The sequence below is a fragment of the Acomys minous genome, assembly GCF_964271855.1.
Source record: "Acomys minous genome assembly, chromosome: 11".
NCBI lineage: Eukaryota > Metazoa > Chordata > Mammalia > Rodentia > Muridae > Acomys > Acomys minous.
In genome coordinates, this window is record NC_140492.1 from 41,246,337 (window position 1) to 41,268,246 (window position 21,910).

The following is a 21,910-nucleotide window of genomic DNA, read 5'->3' on the forward strand; positions in this document are numbered from 1 at the left end:
GGCTTTAGGAAAACTGAAGCTATGTGGTCAACTACTGAAGAATTTACCCACGTCACCTTATGTGGTGGGATGACTTTCCACTCATTAGTTCCCTTTAGTAGTGTTGACCCTCATGACAACTTTGCAGTGGCCTTTCTATGTGCTATGTGCTGTGGGCTTGGGACACAGCTCAGTTAGTAAAATGTCTGCTTTGTAAGCATAGGGACTGGAGTCTAATTCAGAGAAACTACATGAAGAGCTAAGGTTAAAGCACAGAATACATAATTTAAAAAAAAAACTGGGAGTGTTGGCTGAAGTTGTAATCCAAGTACTGGGGAAATAGAATCAGAAAAGTTCCTAGGGATCTCTGGCTATCCCAGGCAGACAATTCCCATGCCAGTGAGGTACCGCATCTCAATAAACAAGGTAGATGGTGACTGGAAAAAAATTGAAGCTTCATAATGTCCTCTGGCCTTAACTGTGTCATACTACAAACCACAGACCCAAAGAAGCTCAGGAACACGGAAGGCCCAAAGGAAGATGTCTGAATCTCACTCAGAAGGGGAAATAGAACAGCCATCCAAAGTGGATGGAGAGAGGGGACCTAGGTGGGAGATGGTGTGGAGAGAGGAACAAAGGTATGGTGGGGATCAGATATGGGGAGAGCAGGGTGGGAGGTGACAGGGTTGGGAGAGAGAAGGGAAACTGGGGTCGGGGGGAGCATCTCTGGGACAAACTGGCGACCTGGGGCAGGATAGGCTCCTGGGAGAATATGAAGGTGACTCTAATGGAGACTCCTAGCAGTGTGGGACATGGAGATTGAAGTGGCCACATCCTAGCCAGGCGGGACTTCCAGTGGGGAGAAGGGAACACCAACCCACCCATAAACCCTTTGGCCAAAAATTTACTTTGCCTACAAGATGTGCAGGGATACAGATGGAGCAGAGATTGAGGAAATGTCCAGCTAATGCCTGACCCAACCTGAGACTCACCTCATCGGAAAAAGCCAACTCCTGACACTATTACTGATACTCTGCTATGCTTGCAGACAGGAGTTAAGCATAACTGTCCTCTAAGAGGCTCCACCCAGCAGCTGATCGAAACAGTGACTGAGACCCCCCAGCCAAACCTTAGGCCGAGCTCTGTGAGTTTTATAGACGAGTGCAAGGAGGTCCTAGAGGAGACAAGAACTCCACAAGAAGAACAAGAGGTAACTAATCTAGGCCCATGGGGCCTTACAGAGACTGAAGTACCAAGCAAAGAGCATGCATACGCTGGACCTAGGCTCCCTACACATATGTAATTGATGGGCAGCTTGGTCTTTATTTGGGTCCCCTAGCAAGTGGAGCAGAGGCTGTCTCTGACATGGATGCTGTTACCTGCTTTTGGATCGCTTTCCCCTAGCTGGGCTGCCTTGTCTGGCCTCAGTGGAAGACGATGTGCTTAGTCCTGTGCTCCAGAGTGGGAGGTCTCCTCTTTTCTGAGGAGAAGGGTATGGGACAAGGAGGAAAGAGGGTGGGACAGTGGGACTGGGAGGAGAGGACCAAGGAGTGGCTATGATTGTGATGTAAAGTGAACTAATAAATAAAATGAAAATACCTTAGTCGTTCCTACTCATTCACATTCTAGAGTTGTCTTTACGAGTGTTCATTGTCCTTAGTTTTGTTCAATACATTCCAACCATTGCTGCCTATGCATTCCTAACTGGTGACTTACAATAATAAATAAATTTAGTTTAGATATTTGTCTACCACACGCACTAAGAAAGATACTATGATGCACGATCACTTTTAAGATGTAGAGTTTTATGAAAAAAGAAATAAACACACACACACATATATATACGTATTGCAAGTATCTATATATACATGCAATAAGAAACACAGATGATAAAAACTTCCTATAACAGATACAAAAGATCAGAAGTGGGGAAACTTCCATTGCTGTGGGTTTTCTGGTACTGCAGGACTCACATGTTTTATATTACTGGAGGAAAGAGACATAAGTAGGCAAAATAAGTCTCTCAGTCTAGCAAAGACCCCAAATGGATGAGATGAAACTTTACCTGACTTAAGACTCAGGCTCACAAGCACCGCGTTGCTGGATAGTCAATATATGGAACAGTTCCCTGGACCCAGTACTCAAAACTCAAAACAAACCTAAACAACAACAACAAACAATAAAAGACAATTTGCAATGTTTGGTAACCCTCAAGTTCTATAGGAGGAAAAACATTGTACTAAGTTGGTCTTCAAGCTGCCTGCCTGCACAACTACAAGCAGGAGTGGGGACCTGTGTGCACCTCCAGCTCAGAGTAGCCACTTTCACCTCGCAAAACAAAGGGGGAAGCATATGAGCCAAAGTGTCAGAGAACTAGAGTGATCTTTATAAAGTAAAAACACCAAGTGAAAGCCGGACTAGAGATTCCCTTGTTATTTTAAGGCATATAGGCACGTGAACAGCTGTGACTACATGAAGTAGAAAGATGGGTTTAGGTAGGTTGATACTTCCTTAAGATTGCTATTCTTGAAAGGTTGACTTTTTTTTTTTTTAAGAAAAAGAAGACAAATAATGACTTATATTCAGAACTTTTGCCAAGTTCTTGTTTCAATGACTATTAAAACTGACAGTATATAAAATTACTCTAATCATAGGGCTAGATGCTTAGCCCAATATGAATTTCTGTCAGTTTTGGTTTTTGTTTTTCTGCTTTTCTCATTCCTTCTGGCAAGGACAAAGGCAAACTGATGAAGGTAATATATTGATTAAAAAAGTGCCTCAGGAAAAAAATGTAGCAAATAAAGTCGAAAGAGTTACTTAGTTCTCAGCCTTCTAAACCTACTTTGTCTGTCAGGCTGAATATACTTAACACTGACCGTGTACACAGGAGGAAAAAAAATATATTCACAAATACTTCTGTCTTGTCATTTTATTTATGTGTCTTAGAGAACAAGACAGTGAAAACACAGAATCTGTGTATATGATAGTAACAAGAGCAAACATTAGTTGGTACCTGCATATAAAGCGTATCCTCAGTACCATTAATTTAGAGGAAAAGACACAAGTAAAAGTAGGCTTCCCAATTATACACTATTTCTGTTTTGTGTTTTTTCTTTTGTTTGTTTGTTATGTTTTTCTTAACTGCTAATCAAAGGTTCATTGTGCACGTTCTGGATGCAGAGGTATATTGAGCCTCATAATCATGGAAACAGAAACAGGAAGTAAAGTTGATGTATCTTATATTTGCTGGTTGGAAAACAGAGTACCAAGTACTTTTTAAAAAATACCTTCACATATATACTGTCATGGCTTTCTCATTTAACTCAACAAGTCAACTCCATAAAACATACAAAAACATGACATTAAGTTAGAAGGAAAAGAAGGCAGATGATATATTAATTGCTTTGTTGAAAGGGCAAATCAGCACAAAGAAAAAATTATTTGAAGTTTCATAGCAAGAATTGGTATTGATGGGAAGGAAGAGCTGCCCTGGGGTGGAATAAACTGCTGAGAGTTTTCAACCCTTCTATGAATATTGCAGAATCTACAGAAGGTAGTCAGGAAGAAGTGAAAAATATGTGAGTCAGTTCTGAGTGTGGGGGAAAGATCTAAATGACTCAATCTATCTTGTTGTCATGCTGAGTGGTGTGATCCCCTCTACCATCACTTCTCAAGCTTCCCCTGGCCAATCTTTGCCTTTGCCAGGGGAACTGATGAAAAGAACACTCAGCCTAGTCATGAACTCAGTGTATACCTCAGCCTTAAAAACCTCAAGAAATAATGGGAACACATCATACCTTTGAAATGTCAAGTCTCATACGTTTGAGAAGTATATTCATTGGGGATTTTCTACCTGGTATGTTGACTCTTGGCTAGAACTGTTTGTTTTCTTATTTGTGTGCTGTCATTGCTTTAGTCAGCATGACACAAACCTAGACATTCCTGGCAAGACAGAACCTCAATGGAATATTTGCCTCCTTCAGGATATCTCTGGGCATTTCTAGGTGGGTGTTTCTGTTTCTTTGATTGCTAGTTGATGTAGAATGGCCCAAGCAGCACCATCAGTGAGCTGTGGGCCTAGGCTGTGTAGGAAAGATACCCAAACAAGTCAAAGGAAGCAAACCAGTAAGCATTATTTCTCCATGACCAGTGCTTTGAGGTCCTGAGCTCCTGCCTTGGTTTCTTTAATGATGTATTACTGTAACCTTCAAGTCAAATAAACCTTTTTTGGCCAGTGTTTACCACAGCATCAGAGAAGTGAATGACAACAGATGCTCTTTGGTAAAACAGGAGAAATCATCCTCAGATCCAGAGGTGTTTACTAACTTGTTATAACAACAACAAGTCCATAATCATTGGTCAAAATTCTTCTCTTCTGCCTCCTCTTAGTTAGACTGTGCTCATGTCAGTGGAAACATGTTCACATTTTTACATCTTTGTCTGCATAGCTCTTTTAATATGCACTACATTTTCTCACAAACTTCTCACCTTGAGGTACAATCATTAAGTGAATTTCCTGCCCTTACAGAGAAAAGTAAACATATTAAGCACTGGCAAGAAATCTTGAAATGCTGGACAGTAATTTGAGTTAAATATTTGTCCTATAGCACTGTGAGCCGAATAGGTTATGAGTCACTGATGTTTGTGGAATACATTGCTCAGAATTATAACTGTACCAAGTTTACCTCTATAAAGAACAAAGTATAAAGAACATCGAGGCTTAGAATCTTTAATGCTGTACTAAGTCTGTAGACCTTGCAAAGTTGGTACCAAATCCATAATCTTGACTTAGTGAAATATTATATTTAATGCTATGCAGAATGTGTGCTCTGAAAAGAGTTTTTAGATAAATATGTTATATTTAAAATTGATTAATGCAGCCTGATATACATTCTGATTTTTTTTTATTATCTCTGGAATTCTAATTTAAAAGTTACAGGATGTCTTATATATTTGCTCTATTTTAAAGGGGTTCACTTGCACTTAAACAAAAATAATACTCAAAGCTATGGGATTTTTGTTATATCTTTGACTCTGAAGATCTGCATTACTTCATCTGTTCTATGAGGCTAGCACTGTCTCTCAGTGCCTTTTCTAGTTATTATGAAAAGTCTTAGAGTGTCTACGAAATGAAGTGACACTTCAGGCTGCCTACCAAAATTCAGCCAAAAGAGCCCACCTTTATCTGATTGTTAAGCTCCTTGCACAATGATTTATTTGTTCATTCACATATTATTGAATTCATTAATCAAATAGTACCACTTGCATTTGCATACTCTGTTATCTGTTTCAGACAGAAAAAGAAGCAAACCTCTGCCTTTCCTGAGCATTCACTGCCATAACAAGACAAACAATAACCACCAAAATATGTGTTTACTATATACTTTATACTATATGATAGTAGAGTCTGTGGGCAAACATGAAGCAGGAAATAGAGAAAATCAGTATAATGGACTGGGATTCATTAGGAAGCTTTTATAGTTGTTCTTGGAAATCTTAAATGAGAAGGCAAAAAATGAGCAAATGCTTTAAAGGTGGCAATGGTGTGATCAACATCAACAGCTGGGGGAAAGGTTTCCAAGGAGTAGCGACACCTGGTGCAAGGCCCTCGGGTGTGTGTATAACTGCCTTAATTAGGAGCAATGAAGAAACCGCTCAGATGTGAATGGATATAACAAGGCGGAAATACGAAACTGGACTAAAACCTAGCCCATATCAGGAGGAAAAGGCCTATTTTTAAATCAAAATGAAAGATTGTTAAATTTCTTGAATGGTACTGAACAGCATTAAAGTTTTAAGGTTTTCATGCGCAAGTCCAAGATCTGTGCTGCTAGGGCTAGGAAGCTTCTTTAGCAGTGGTGTCTATGGCCGCAGATTCAAAGTTGAGAATGAGAGATGTAGAAAACTTCTGTCACAACCTCCCCCACGCTCCCCGCCCCACTGCCAAAAAGACAGTGTCTAGACAGGAAGCCATTGAAGAGTGGTGGCACATGCCTTTAATGCCAGCATTCGGGAGGTGGATCTTTGTGAGTTCGAGGCCAGCCTGATCTACAGAGTGAGTTCCAGGACAGCCAGGGCTACATAGCCAAACTCTGTCTCAAAAATACCTACTTACCTACCTACCTATTTACCTGTCTACCTACCTCCTGCCTACCTACCTACCTACCAGTATACATACATACATACATACATACATACATACATACATACATATTGTAGGACTGTGGAAAAATGGCGGCTGCCCTAGCGGCCTCGTCTTTGACAGGTGCTTTCTGGAGGCAGGTGTCTGCGTGTAGCCACAGAATCCTGGCACCCTCGGAACCCAGAGCCCCCTCCCGCTGTTCTGCTTGTCAAAGGTTCAATTCACTGAGTGCTATGTATCTGCAAGGATGCGTTCCTAAGACCACCCTAAGTTCACCCCGCCCCCTCCGGCAAGAAGTGGTTCTGTGGGATCCTGTTGAAGAGACAAGGCACCCACAGAGGTTGTGAGCAAGGTGAGTGAGCTGATCGCCAAGGGCCAGTATAGCCGCCAGCCATCAATGGAAAGGTACCGCCAAACCAGAAATGTGTTGGACATCATGTGTGGAGAGAGGATTCGGCTGGAGAAGGTCAGCGCAGACAACTTCACACTCCTAGGCAAGCCACTCCCTGGAAAGGATCGCATGCAAACTGAAGCCACAGTCACTGAAAAAGACAAAACCAGGGTCCCAAAATCAACATGGAATTTAGGAAAAGAAAAAACTTCAGGAAGAAAACAATTGCGGCGAACCCAAAGACCTACTTCCGGATTAACACTATTGAGATTGTGCCTCGATTGCTGTGACCACAGAAGGGATATTTTAGAAGCATAAATATAAACTCAGGTCTGCAGTCCAAAGGATCACAATTTCCAGGATAGGTTGGGGTACACAGCAAGACCCTGATAGTGGGGAAAAAATTACTTTGTAGGAGACTGAAAAATAAATTGTGATAGGGACACTGAAGTGTGGTTCTTCACGCTTGATGGCTTCCGGTTGAGGAGCAGGAGGACTCACTTTTCTTTAAGGGGTAGGCCACCAGGAGTTGACCATGCTCCAGTGAGTATATAGGCAGCACAAATTGGACTTGGTAATTTTTCCTACATCGTCTACTTTTTGTTTTGGGGGAAGTGACAAGGGTGGGAGTTGGACCTGGGAGGACTGGCAAGTGAATGTGATTGGGGTCCATTATGTGAAAATTCTAAATAATCAGTAAAATATTGTGTTAAAACATAAAAAAAAAAATCTGTCAATGTTTTCACTTGAATTATGTGATCAATGAGCCTTGATCCAGTCTTATCAATCTTGTTTTGATACTAGTAATGCCTTTGCTATTCAGGAATTATAGGTTTATCCAAGAATGGATTTTTAATGCTTTCATGTAAATCCAAATATCTTAATTATTAGAAGGAAAATAGAATGGATTTCTAAGTCCTGGTAGTAAATATGGCTTTACTGAGGTCCATGGTATCTCCGGTGATTGATTTGTTTCTGGAAATGATATATAAATTATTGTGATACTTTAGAATTATCATTTGTCTGATATTACAGAAGTGATTGTGTGTTGCATAGGAAGGTTAAGCATATGCTAATGAAGTAGAGATGACGCCAGTGAGCTTTGGACTTCGGTACATACACTCAGTCACTTTCTGCGTTCTCCACTCTAATAGAGCTGTTGATCTCCGTGGAAAGTCTAAATCACCCAGTGACCTTTGAGGAGAAACTCTCCCATTGTGTTAGTGGTTTCAATTCAGTTCTCTGCACTTACTGAAAGCACTAATGAGTTATGAGTATTTAACACTCTACCTAGTTTCTGACATTTGTCTTATATGGTGTAAGTTCCAGGGCAGAATAACTCTGCTGGATTCTTTCTCCATTCCTCATGTCTGAGGTAAGAAGGAAATGACTAAGTGGATTTGTAGTTTCACTGAAATAGCTTTTCATGTCCTTTTGTACCTAACATTGAACACACTGCAGCCTGAAATAAGAGCAGAATGTTTTCTGAAGACTTTGGTAGGTTTTGCCTCCCTGAGCTCTTGTGGCATCTTTATTAACTGCTGAAGCTATGAACAGCTATATCTTAGCTATTTAATGAAATGTGTTGGCATAAAAAAATAAAGTGGAGTAATTATGTCCATTAGAATATGTCATAAGGAGAAAGATAACCATTAATTTCAATATGTATCTGGAGAAATAAATTACTTTTTAAAAACTTATAATCAAGAAACAAAGGAGTTTTATCTTGTATATATCTAGTCTTTGTGACTCTTTGGATTTTTTTTTTAATCTCCCAAGTCTTATTATAACCCAGTTTAGGCCTCTATATCCTTTTTTTCCCCATCAATACATTGTAAGCTCAGCCCCTTTTCTGGCCACTTACAAAATTTGCTAATTCAATATCTGGGTCCTTTGGCTTTATTCTTCTGGATAAAAAATTATTTTCCTATTCTTTTTTCCTCTAAAGATTGTCGTTTGATATTAAATAGGTTGCATAATATTATCTACACTGTTTAGAACCAACAGTCTTGGATTTTGGAGCATTTTGTCTCCTACGTGTATAGAAGGAACTATCTTAAAGATGGGACCAAGGTCTCAGCACCAAATTCATGCATGTGTCAAATGAATTCAGACTTCACCCATTAGTTCACACACACTTGGTCCCATCACAAATGCCTTGCCCTCACAGCCTGAAATACAGTTGAGATAATATTTTTGGTGCAACCATGTTTTGGCTTTGATATGCCATCTAGGGTCAGGTCTTCTCTATGTGAGATCACGTTAGCCCTTGAAGAGCTTCATTTGTGAGGGGAAAGTATTTAGGGTTTTAGATTCCAGGTGAGGAAGGATAAACTTGTACTCACTGAGCTCTCTAGTGTTGAGGACTTATTGGCATCCTCTGTCTGCATTCTGTGAAGAAGAACTCTTCTTCACCCCTTGTCATTCATCCATAAATATTTATGGGGAATATATTCTATATTTGTAAAATACAACTTGTCTTAACTAAGGTTTCCTTTGCTGTGATGAAACACCATGATGCACAGCAACTTGGGGTTGATGTAGAAGCATTTATTTCACTGACACTTCTGTATCACAGCTCGGCATCCAAGGCAGTCAGGGCGGGAACTCAAAAATGGGCAGGAACCTGAAGGCAGATGCTGATGCAGAGGCCATGGAGGAGTGCTGCCTACTGATTTTCTCCTCAGTGTGTGCTCATTCTGATTCCTTATAGCATGCAGGGCCCATCGTGCAGGGGTGGCCTCACCTACAAGGGGCTGGGCCCTACTATGCCAAGCACTTATTCAGAAAATGGCCTATAAGCTTGCATACAGCCTGACCTTTTGGAAGCATTTTCTCATTTGGGGTTTCTTCTCTCCGATGATTCCAGCTTGTGGTCAAGTTAATGTAAAAATTAGCCATCACACACCTAGTCATATGCATTCACAAATAGGGCTTTTGAGGATGTTTATCATATCCATTGCTCCCTCTTGGGCTGCATATACTTTGGGGAGAAAAAAAATCTTTAAAAACACAAACATTCAAAGTACTCTGATATGCTAGAGTAAGCGACACATTTCTCCAGCTTCCAGACTGTCTTTGATGAACTTTCTTCTACACTGAGAAGCTTTATTTGATAAGCCGGGGGGGGGGGGACACTCTGCTCTACTCTATATACATAAATACTTACCAGAGAATGTTGCCACACACTGATGGGGTTGGTGGTTTTACAAACAAAAGATCATGGCCTGAGCCTGGGAAGTCAGATGCTGATTTCTGAGCTGGGTAGGCCCTCAACAGGCATGCAAGTCTTTTGTATCAGATCACTCCTTTGAATACACTACCCTGACCGGTGATGCACTTTTTAAATTCTTTATATTGCAATCATGTTTAGGACCACATAGCACGTTTTAATCCGGGACGAGCGCACTTTATTTTTTGCCTCTTGCAGTAAGAAATACCAGTCAGGATGCTCTGAGCCAAGACCAACCTGACAAATATCGTTGCAACGTCATGTATTCTTGATCTGCACAGAAGTATCCTTGGTATTGTTGCTGCTAACAGATTCCCTCGTCTTAAAGAACCGAGAAAGGGGGTAGAGTTCTCAGCCTTCATTTCCTAGATTGGGATGGTTCTAAATTCAGTTGCAGCTTGATGCAACCTAGGTTGATCTGAGAAGAAGAGTGCTAAAGAGGCACTGTCTGGGTTAGGCTGGCCTGTGGGCGTGACTATGGGGGAACTCTCTCTATTGTTAATTGATGTGGGAAAACTCAGGCTACTGTGGACAGCACTGTTTCTTAGGTAAACATGACTGTATTTATTTGTCTTGACTATAGATGTGATGTAATTGGCTGCTTCAAAAAACTGTTTTGATTTATGGGCAACCAGGGAATATAATCTAGATTCCCCCCACCCCCACCGTTGTGTCTGGTATTTTACCACTGCAACATAATACAACTAGGGCAACCCCCACTACTGTACCCCCCCTACTGCATCCCTCTACTGCATTACACAGTGGAGTTCACATTCCCCAGTTAACTTCTGACTCTTGGCTCTTATTCATGAATGAACATCATCTTCTATAGACAAGGTCTCCCTCCCTCTACTTCCCCAACTCCCTAGCCCAATCAGATAGTGTTTGCTTCAGTATTAATTTCTTCAAGAGAATGTGTTTGACTGTAGCTGACTTTATGAATGATGTAGGAATTTATGATTAACTGGAGACCCCCATTTCTCAAAGGCATAAAGTCACTGTAGCACAAATCCAATGGGCAATGTGGGTGGCAATTCAACACTAGAAGCAGAGGCTCAGGTCCCGAAGTCTAGCTTTGTTGGTTTCTGTGAATCATTGTGTAGCCTTGAGAAAGCTACCTCTTTTTCTGGCCTTCAGTTTCTTATAAGTAAAATACTGATGGGATTTCTTTTTGAGGATGAGTAATACTTACTAATTCTTATAAATTGCTTAGAATTGTCTAACATGAATGTTCAGTAAAAGTTGCTAATTAATTGAACCGATGTTAAGAGCCTTCTATCATTTCCAAATTCTAGCTAATACAACCTGATCTTGTCTCTTGCTCTGTTCTTATTCTTCTACTGCATTCTTCTGCTAAATTTCTATCCTGATTTTTATTATATTTAATACAGAGCAATGCCCTTATTACTTTTTGTGGCCCTAGCTATATATGAGCCATGGCCTTTGGAGTCATTATTCCGAGCACTTTACCAAGACGTTTTCCTAAAGTAGAACATATTCCTCTCTCATGAAAATTCTGAAGGTACCTGACTATATATTCAAATATGCCATATATATGCATAAATCCGGCGTGCATAATACATGCATGCATATATAGTCAGCTGCTTCCAGAATTGTCTGCATCCTTAATACCTGTAATTGATATGGTTTGATGTAACTTGAAAAGTGGCTTGCTAAAGTGTCATCACAATTTAAATGTGAGAGGTTGACTTTTGATCAAGGTCACTCACTAAGTGCAAATCAGGGATGTCCCTTGGCTCTGTTTATTTCCCAAAGCCCAGCACCTTCTACTGTGGCTGGTCAGTGACCTCTGAGATTTCATTTCTTCACAATAATCAATCCAATGACTCTAGAACAACTAGTGTATCCCCTTTTCCAAGTGAGGAGAGTGAGGCTTAGGGTAGTTGAACTGACTATGCTTATCAGACAGCGTCAGAATCCGACATTCTGCCTTTGCTGTTTTTCACAACTATATGCTATGTTAGGTTTCACTTCAAAATAGTCAGATAGTCTGAAGATCGAGGAGAAACACAGAATAATTTGTTCTGAAACATCCAACTTAAGGCTGGCTGCAGTTAGAAGAAGAAAAAAAAATCCCTAAAGGAATTTAGTAGGATTCCCAGGAGCATGCCAGCAGTTTAGCTCTGCATGGAATTCAGAGTTAACAGGCATTTGCCTCCTAGCATTTAGCCTTCCTCTTGATTCATAAGATGCAAATGAAATGTAAATGTTAAAACCATGTGGGAGAAACTATTTTCAGAGGAAAAATATAAGAGATCTATCCTGGAATACTGTAAACGCGAGGAGAACAAAACAGAGGCGCTGGGGAAAAAAAAATCACAGCTGAAGCTGGAGCTTAGTAATTTCAAGCACAAAAGAAAAGGAATTCAAAGATCCGTGTCTGTGTTTTTGTGAGCGCTTGCGCATTCGCGAGTGTGTGTGTGTGTGTGTGTGTGTGTGTGTGTGTGTGTGTGTGTGTGTGTGTGTGTACGAAGCCTGCACACATTCGGACAACCCCATTTCCACTCGCAGGTAGCTGGTTGCTTCCAATCTTTTGAAAGACAGAGCTCTGCATGGCTAGTTAGCATTCCTTGCTGGAGACTGCCTTCGCACAGTGGGTGACCCTGTGATGCACCAAAGACTATTTAATGCCCTTGTGAGGTGGTACAGGGACCAGGATTTTATTATGCTGCGGGCATAAGAGCTGTGATCCTGCATTCCTGAGTTGGAGCCACTTAGGGCCCCAACAGCTCCTCCCCGGTGTTTTAGAGGAAAATATTCCTTCATGTTTTCTGCCTAAACTGAAAGCGATACAGCTTCCCGATGCTACGCCTGGGAGGTGGTTCAAGCTTTGGAAATTGCTCGAGAATCCTGTCCATCTGTTGGGTGCCTGGCATTCTGGAAAGGACTAGGAGGAGTTGGCTTTTAATCTGAGTAACTCTGGACTTTGTTTTGTAATTTAAATCGTCGTCTAATTAAAAGTAAACGTGCGCCCCCCCCCGCCCCCTTTAAAGGGACATTAGGAGAATCCCTGAGGTGAAGTATGCTATGGTCTGGAGTCCTAATTCTTTCCGGGAAGGAGTGAGGGGCGGAGCGGGGCGGCGCAAACATCTCTTCTGCATTTTAGTACTGGATATTTGACTACGTGATTTGCTTTAAGAAGGTGCGTGCTAGCCAGGGATAGGGTAACAGAAGAAGAGCTAATTCGAGAAGTAAGGAAGGAGTTTATAACTGGGGAGAATTACCCTCAACCACCCAGTGACTGTTTACGTGAGCTTCCAGATGGAGAATTTCCATCTTGTTTACTTCAGTCCTGGTCCAGAGGACTCAAGGAGAGCGCCTCATCTCCACTGAGCTGCCCCAACAACTCTACAGAAAGTGAAGGCGGTACTATCACAAAATCCCCAAGAAATGGCCTTTCAGGTACTGGAAGACAGCTACCTGGCAAGGCTGGGCAGACCGTGGATGGTCACAGATTATGTGTCTTGGGGTCACTGAGAACTCCTTGGCAAGAGCCAGTCTACCAGGAACCCAGCCTGTCGCGTCCCGCTCTCGAGCGGTCTTCCTATTGGCGGCGTGTCCCCGGGAGGCGGAGTCAAGGACAGCCCCGCCCACAAGAGCGCGGGGAGCTGGAGCATCAGGCTCCCTTCCCACTAGGGGCTGCCAGCTCTTCAGTCTCCGACTCGGTCCTGCAGCGCCTCTAGGCTGCGGATCCGCGCTCCAACCACCTGCTCCACGCTGCCGCCAAGGAAACTGGGCGGGAGGGAGGAGCGAGAGGAGGAGACTGGCAGCTTACACACGCCTTCGCGTCCTCCACTCAGAGCAGCCCGAGCCCACGGCGGTCGCCACTGCTCCAGCTGCCGCCACTACAGCCGCTTCCTCGGCTGCCACCTGAGGAGACCCACCGTTCGGACCCGCGGCCCTGCCCCGCCGACCCCTTCCCAGGTCCCCGTGACCCGTGCACGGTGCCACTCTCATTGCTCCTACTATCCTCTCCTTTGCAAGAAGAGAAAGTAATAGAAGATAGCAACCAAAAAAGAACCGCGTCTACCTTGACTGACTACTGAAGCATCTCTTGGAAGAAGAGGGTCGCCCGTCCTGGGAATAGCAGCGAAGGACGCTGAGGGAGGGTGTCGAGGGGGAGGGAGGAGTTGCCGGTTCTGCGTGGCGGAAAGTTGCGTGTGGCACAGATCCGACGGCACAGCGCCACAGCCCCCGGGGACCGTGTGACTGGGAAAAAGCCACTACCTCCTGAGTCGGGACCCACGAGCGAGCGGGCCCCGTGGGCCCGGGGACGACGCCCCCTCCTGCGGCGTGGACTTTGTCGGTGGCCCTCGAGGAGGAGGAATATGGCACCTAAGGCGTCCCCTTCTTGCCGTCTGGTTTTCTGCCTCTTGATCTCCGCCGCGGTCCTCAGACCAGGTAAGCTATAGCCTCTGAGCACCCGGACTGTCGCTGTTGTTGCGGACCGGGGTGGTTCCCTGGGTGGCCTGGGGCTGTGTGCCCTAGCGCGCAGTGGGGGAAAGGCAGGGAGCCATACAGGCGCGCAGGGACACAGATCTGTCGCTGGAAACAGTCACCTGTGCCACACGTTGTAGGCTTGACTGGTCTGCCCAAGTTTGGGCAGCAGAGATTGAGCACTGAGCAAATCTCCAGGAACTTTGGGTAAGGCTGCAGGAGCCCCTAGGCAAAATCTTCTGGACTCTCTCCCCAGCACAGTCCCTCCAGTCTCTGGGTGTCAAAGTCCACGTCACTGCATCTAGAGCAATTTCCTTTCGCTGGGCTTTGAGCTGGAATAACTGCCTGTACTTTGTCGAGATAAATACCCTAGTAACTTCCTCTTGGTCATAAGGTGAAGACCTGGGGGAGGGGGCCGCCAAGGGAAATGGAGGGCTTTGACCATCTTTGAAAAAAAAAAAATTAACGCTGAAATAGCAGCTGCATTGTCTAGTGGGTGGCTAGGGTTGATGGCAGCCGAGTCACGCAGCGTGGACTGGGTTAGCAGCCAGGTTTGTGAGCCGCGAGCGAGGGATTTCTTGGCTTCCACACCCAATGGTAGCTCCTCAGTTCTCACTTCTACACTGAGTCCTCAAAGTAAAACGACAAAATTCCCACCAAGCAGAATATCTTGCGGGGGAATCCCTTATCTCACCCTAGGGGACATCCCTGGCCCTGGCGTCCACCAACTGGCCTACTGCTGGCTGACATGCTCTCATGTAGTCCTGCCCTGCCCGAAATGCGCTCTCAGCCTCTCATCCAAGTGGCAGGTACTTTTCCCTATGGAGCCCAAGAATCTAACCCTTTGAAGTTTTGATTTCCCACCGTTTCGTGGGTAGTTGGGGGTTAAACTACTCCCTGCTATTTTGGCTTCTGCCTGTTTTTCCTTTTTTTTTTTTTCTTTTCTTTACTCATCCTTTTCTTTAGTTTTAAATCAAGGATGAGGTGGGGGAGAAAGCGACTCACTTTCTCTTCGCATCTTTAATTTCTGTACACCCCTTCAGCTGTTGCCACAGAGCAGGGTTCAAAGGCTCCGAATCCTTCCCAGGAGGGAGAGTGAAGTAAGGAAGCACTGTAGCTTGAGATCCTAGGGGTTTGGGAGCCGCTGCTATGTGCGGGGGTGGGGGCGGGGTGGGGGCGGGAGTGTGTGTGTGTGGGGGGTCAGAATGGGGGAAGGTTGCCTTCTCCATATCTCTCTATCAAAGTTACAGTTCTGGGTGAGGTAATGAACTCACTGTTTCTGAGGCTGGGAAAAAACATCAGTGACCAATCTCAGGCTCTGGGGCGGGGACCCTAAAGCCTGAGTGGAACCGGATTTAAGGCAGGTAGGCAGAGCAGAGTGAAAACACTCAGGGGGTGAGCACTGGGCACAGTCTTGCTCTGTGTAGCCTCACTTTTTCTGGATTCCCAGTGTAGGATGGGGGAAGGGCACCTTGGAACACAGGGAAACAGTCAAGGAGGGAGCTTGAGGGCCAGTTTGTGAAATGTAAAAATACACAAGGCCATCTCCACTGTTGGCCTTAACCCCCTCACACCTGTCATGTGTGTGCCTCCACCCCCTGACTACAGTACACAGCAGTTAACCTTTTCATGCGGTTGCGCTGGAATTTACTTTCAGTTGGCCCCGTCGAAAAACAGGTTTTTCTTCACTCCGAACTGCCAAGAGGGGAGAGGTTCCGTTTTCAGCCCCGGTGGAGATTTTTCTGCACCACAGGCTCTAGTCCAAGCCACCAGCTGCGCGCTTTCCCGCAGGAGCGCGCCTGCTGATACAGGGCGCTAGCCACAAACCCTTAAATTCGCTTTCCCCCTGAATGATAAGCGCTGACGTTGCGCAAACTTCTCCATGGAATGTCAGTGTGCTTTCAGTGGAAAGATTAGAGCTCTAAAGGCACAGTGACTCCTGTAAGCCAGTCTAGGACTGGAAATGCACCTCCCGCAGCGTCCGTTGCAGAACAGAGCCTTGAGGTTGAAAGAGGTTTTGCCCAGCATCATCGATGGGGCTCATTTCCCAGGCTGCCGCCCCCCTACGTTTCTGGAGCAGTTTTAACAGTCTGGGTCAGGTGCCAGAGGACTTGAAGCTGCTCCTGCCGGTCTTTTGAGTTGTCGCCCGCCCCGACAGTAGCCACCCATAGTTTTAGCCCTCTTGTATAACCTGTTTTGAAGGGAGAGGGAGTCAAGACTTCAACCAACAAAATCTAGACATAATAAAGGCAATGAAGTGTGTGCTCAGCATCCTAGGTGGCAAAAACCTCATTATTCTAGTAGAAAGAGCGTCAGCCTGTGGTGACATTTTGTACTGCTTTAAAGAAACCTTTCCTTTCCTTGGTTATTTGCAGGGAGGTGTGGCATTGCAGTTAACTGTTTCTTCACATGAGCCCTCTGAGCACAGCCCTCCCTAAGCTTGTTTTATTTTCATTTCTCTTAAGGTTCACTCTAAGACATGAGAACACATAACACTGGTCTCAGTGGGGTACTGGGGTACCATATTTATCAATTTACCTTTATAGAGCTAGGGGAAAAGCAGTCACTCAAATCTCATCCTCTAAGATTACTCACATGGGATTATTAAAAATTATAAAATTTACAACTGCAAACTGCTTCCTAGCCACAATAGGTTGTTGTGTGCTTTATTTATTTAATTCAATAGCAATGTTTACAATGTAATGGGGTACGGGTGCAGCAAATTACTTTTCTAGGCTGGGTCTGAATTAAGGAACTCAAACAAGATCTTTTGGGGCTTCAAAGAAGAGGGAGGGGGGACATGAATCTATTTTTTTCCTTGACATTTCCTCCAGCTCAGACAATGTTCCTAGTATTAAGGTGAAAATATCTGGCCTGGCAGGTTCATTTTTCCAATAATATGTTTCTTATACTCACATTCTGGGCAGAATTCATATGAATTGTGTTGCTAGAAGGATCTGAGTGTGAATGCCAATTGCTAACTTTCTCTTTCTACTTTTCTAAATTCATGAGAATGTGTTGTGCTTATTCTCCCAGGACCAATTAGAGCAATTAAAACAAAATGTGACAATGCAAGGGGCGGAGATAAGGGGGGAATTAGTCACCCATTCACCCAGGAGCGGGGAAGGTTTTAGATCTTAGAAAACCCCAGTGGTGTAGCCATCTGCCTTAGTCTTGACTGCATGTGTAGTTCTAGAATTAGGTATAAACACTGGCTGGTGCTCAAAATGCCTACATGACAAAACTTGTTCTACTCACTCCAGTGATGTTCATAGGATACAGGGAATTAGAGCATACCAAAACCTCTCATGGCGCTTTAGAAGCTGTAGAAGGCCAAGCTTCTTTGCCTTAGGGAGGAGGCAGTCAACAAGAGGCAGCTCAGTAGTCTTAAGCACTGTTGATAGTGAAGTCCGGAGTTCGGTTTCTCACCTGGGCCACCTAAGAATGCTGTGACCTTGAGAGCGATTGTGCTGCTGCCCCTGTCTGTTTCCCATTTGCAACATGTTCCTGTTACGTAATTCGAGGATCTGACTGTAGTCAGATTAGCTGTTCCCTCGAACTGCATTTTGAACATTTTTAGTTGTAAGATGTTCTACACTCACACTTTAATATATCATTAAGAAAACATTTTTAATCTATTCCACTTAATTATCACTTTATTGTTTTATTAAAAGGGGCCAAAATGTATCTTTCCTTTCCTTTTTCTTAGTCCTTTTCCTTAATAGCATCGATTCTCATAGCATTAAACCCAGATCTTACTGAAACTGAGAGCCGTCTGAGTTGAGAGCATTTTTGGGGGGTGGGGTGGGGTGGGTAATACCTGTATTTTTCAGGTAGTATTTTTAATACTTTGTGATCATTGTGCCTTAAAGTTCAGACACACCTGTTTCTGTTCTGACCATCTGTTTGGCGTCAAACATCATCAAAGAGTTCAAGCTCAAGTAGGCTCATGCCAATTTTATCCAGAAGTATGGAAGAGAGCTGCATAGGCATCCCTTGACTATTTGTGCCTTAAGGCATTTGTGCCTTAAGTTTTCATAGAGCTCTGTGCCACTGCTGGCACAAGACTTTTGTGACGTACCAAGAATTACATCATTCATTGAAATAGCAGAAACTCCCAAGAACATTTTCTTGAGAATGCAGATAAATTAATGTTTGTTCATTACTATCATATTTCATATCATTTTATACTAAAAAGACTGAAAATGTGTCAATTTCTACTATTATTTACTTTATTATTTGAGCAGAATTTTCACTGCCATATGGAGAACAAAGTGAAACATATATATTGTTTGGGAATGTTACATGCTATTTGACAAAGTTGTAGCCTACGGCTCCTCAAGCATTCTTACTATATGTAAAATGTTGCATATTTCTTGAGTTATAAATATTTTCATTCAGCTAATTATCTGTTTAAATGACAAAACTCATTCTTTATGCTCTTTGTTGTTGAATAGAATAGCATATATTTCAGAAAGAACTGGTTCCAAAATGCTAAGATATTCAGTAATTGTTTGATGGTAACCTATTATCATTCCCCATTATTGTAGTGTATGTTCCAAGAATGAAATTAGCTTTTAATGCTTCTTCTTATTTATCTAGTCAGTTCTCAATTACCCATTGCATCTGAGGGGAAATCAGAGTTGCAGGCACTGCATAACAGCCCTAATGAAAGAATTATTTAATGTGACTTTAAGTTGAGGTACTTAATGAGCACTCCTTTATCTGGTCTTCTAAGGACTGATTGTATTTAAAAATAATGAAACCGGATTATATGGGGAATAGATGGTCCAGAAATGAGGCGTCTAACTTCTGCCACTCGTTCCACCTCTCTCCTCCCTGTTTTCTATATCCTTTCAAAAAGTGACGTGAAGTCTTGGCCAAAGTAAGACTGTAAGGCCAAAAACATCGTTAGATGCAACTAAGCTTTATAGTCTTTCCATGTGGTAGAAATATCATGGGCATTTGACAGTTACAAGAAAAACATCCTCTGGCCATGCTATTTTATCTACTCTTCAAATTTTTCCAATCACATGTCAATACTTTCCAATCACAAAGTCACACTTTCTAAATTGGGTAAGATTTTGCTGTCTCTGAGTGATCACTTCCTTAGCAAGTTTGTTCTGTTACGTGAGATGAGCTTGTATAAATAAAGAGGTAGTTCTTTTTTTCTTGATATAAGTTGGCTTGGGAACTTGGCAGACTGATTCACCAAAGGCTATTAACATACTTGTTTTTAATAAAAACAGTAGTATATTTACTGGGTTTCAAGGTCTTGTAAATAGTGGCAACCAGTAATGTAAAATTTATAAATAGCAGAGGAAATTTGAATTAAAAGAAGGTTATATTACTTTATTGTGACAATGTCTATAGAGGAGTTATTAAGTTTGTTTTTTTTTAAAATATCAGCTGGCATTCCAATTCAACATCTTAGGGACATAAACCCCAAAGAGACACTCACTTCATAATTTGATGTAAATAGACTCTTTTCAGTGCTAAGAATCAAACCAAGTGCTTTTTATGGAATGTGCAAGTACTGTATCACTGAGGTATACCTAGTCCAATGAAAGATATTTTTATCCTGTTCAGTGGGAGTAGGTAGCTTTCAGAGCTCTAGGCTGTCTCCTTAGAACGCTAGACACTTGTAATTTCTGCCTTCACATGAAATCAGCATTGCAATGACCAAGCTGCGTTTTGACACTTCCTTTCCACAATGCTTATCTTTGGTGTGCCTTTGTCCTATTATATTAAGATATGTATTATGTGTCTCTTATTTGACCATGAACTTTTACAATATCTCACATGATAGTCATCTGTGGGTCCTTCAATACTACAAAGAGTATGGCACCTGCAAGCAGCTGAGCTGCTCTTCTTCTTTGCATTCAATCCTGACCCAGAGATATGTATGCAGCATCACTTTCCACTTGTGAGCTGACAAATTTCTCTTCCTGAAGAACTTGGAATTAAGGGTATAGCATCTCTCCCTGAGAATTAAACTAGAAAATGGAACCACATTGAAAGAAGAGTTGTCTGAGGGAGAAGGAGGAAACTATGAATACACAAAAATATTCTTGAAGCGTAGTCAACCAGCATTTTCTAGGTAGCACCTGTTACATATCTATATCACACTTTTTGACCTTTTGTGCTTCCTGTAGTTAATGTTCATTTACTTTTCAGTGCTACTGAGATGGGTAAATACGTTACTAGTAGGGTGACCTTGCCTCCTGATGTAACCAAGGCAAGATGGACACAGAGTATGCCTGATGTTCTACTGGATATGGTTTTGATTGATTGATTGATTGATTGATTGATTGATGACTGATTTTCAATGTCAGTGTCTCAGATTCTACCTCACTTCTTTGTTTGTTTGTTTGTTTGTTTACCATATTACATTAGTATGCAGACTGCTAAGATTAGAAAGATTAGAAAAGAGCCACTCTAGAGTGTTGTGTCTTTGGTTCCTTGTTTGTGCTGCTGGGAGTCAAATCTGAGGCCCTATGCATGTCAGGCAAGTGCTGTAATACTCAAATTCAGTCATCTTTTTTATGACTTCTGGAGTGATGTTTGGGTAATTAGTCATATGGACCATATGCTCCATTTTGGATGTTAAATATCCTCCAGAGGACTGTGCATAAAAGGCTTTGTCCCCTGGGTAGCAATACTGGTAAGTGATGGCCTTTTGGAAAAGGATCCTTAATATGAAGCCCTTAAAAATTACTGAAAGCACAAATGTTGAGCAGCTTTCTGGCCTAAGCTCCTCTCGTTCACTTTTCTCTCCCTGGCTCACGATGTAGGCAGTTCATCCTACGATGTCCTTTTGCCATGAAGTGCTGTGTCACTGCAGGCCCAAAACAAAGTGCCAATTGAATTCCAACTGGAACCTCCAGAACTACAATCCAAAACCCTTTTCTCCTTGCAAGTTAGTTATCTTGAGTAGTTCATTACCGTAACAGAGAACTTAACTAGCAGAGCACAATTATTACTAACGTCTATGTCTGTGTGTTTATGTTACAGTACTTAACTATAAAAAAAATACATTTCTCGTTCTGAAAAAGTCCATGTTCCTAACCTTTTAAAATTTAAATATTAGTTATAGGGAAATATCACCAAGGCATATCAACTTGTTTCTTGTTGAGTACAAGAAAGTTATAGCCAATCCTAATTTAAAATTCATATGGCTACTCAACACACACAGTACTCCATAACTGCCGAGAGCTCAGCCTGTGTAGAGCAAAGCGGAGTAAACTGCTCAACAGTGAAGAGGCCAGCACTGGGTTCTCTGGGAAGCAGATGCTTGAATGGAGCACGTAACTAGACTAGAAGGGTTGCTAGGTGCTTCAAAAATTCAAAACAATAAAGAGCAGGTCCCATGGCAGCAGCTGGGTCTGGCTGGGGTTGGGATGAGCTTGGAGAAGATTCAGAAGTGATATCAGAGGCACATGCTGAGGGGGAACCAAGCCAAAACAATATGGTAAGAAAGTAGGAACGCAGAGGAGAGCTGCTGGGGGAAGCAAGTGATACCTGTTCCTTTCCAGTGAAAGTATACAAGCTTTAAAAGCTGACACGGGCACCGGGTGTTCTTGAGGCTGTTTAATATTTCCCCGCAACCTGCTAATCTGCTCGCCAGTGTGAGGCTCAGTAAGTGTTTTATTCACGTCCTCGCACAGTGGCAATATTTGCTCATACACTTCTCTCCTTTAGGAGGAGT

General features: G+C 42.7%; 1 protein-coding gene and 1 pseudogene across 3 annotated transcripts in view; both read left to right on the top strand.

The window, feature by feature from the left end:
• The first annotated feature begins 6,210 nt into the window (after positions 1 to 6,210).
• On the top strand, positions 6,211 to 6,802 carry LOC311608509 (large ribosomal subunit protein bL21m-like; annotated as a pseudogene). Its single transcript has one exon. The product of its transcript is annotated as a large ribosomal subunit protein bL21m-like (transcript).
• A 6,625-nt stretch (positions 6,803 to 13,427) lies between these two features.
• Positions 13,428 to 21,910, top strand: part of ALCAM (activated leukocyte cell adhesion molecule) — a 187,420-nt gene continuing 178,937 nt past the window's right edge. Inside the window, exon 1 of one of the 2 annotated variants that reach the window (XM_084802241.1) lies at positions 13,428 to 14,166. In XM_084802241.1, coding sequence (XP_084658367.1) covers positions 14,094 to 14,166 — 73 coding nt within the window. In that variant the 5' untranslated portion in view covers positions 13,428 to 14,093. The remainder of the gene's footprint in view (positions 14,167 to 21,910) is intronic. The other variant, XM_084802240.1, reaches the window with a different exon arrangement.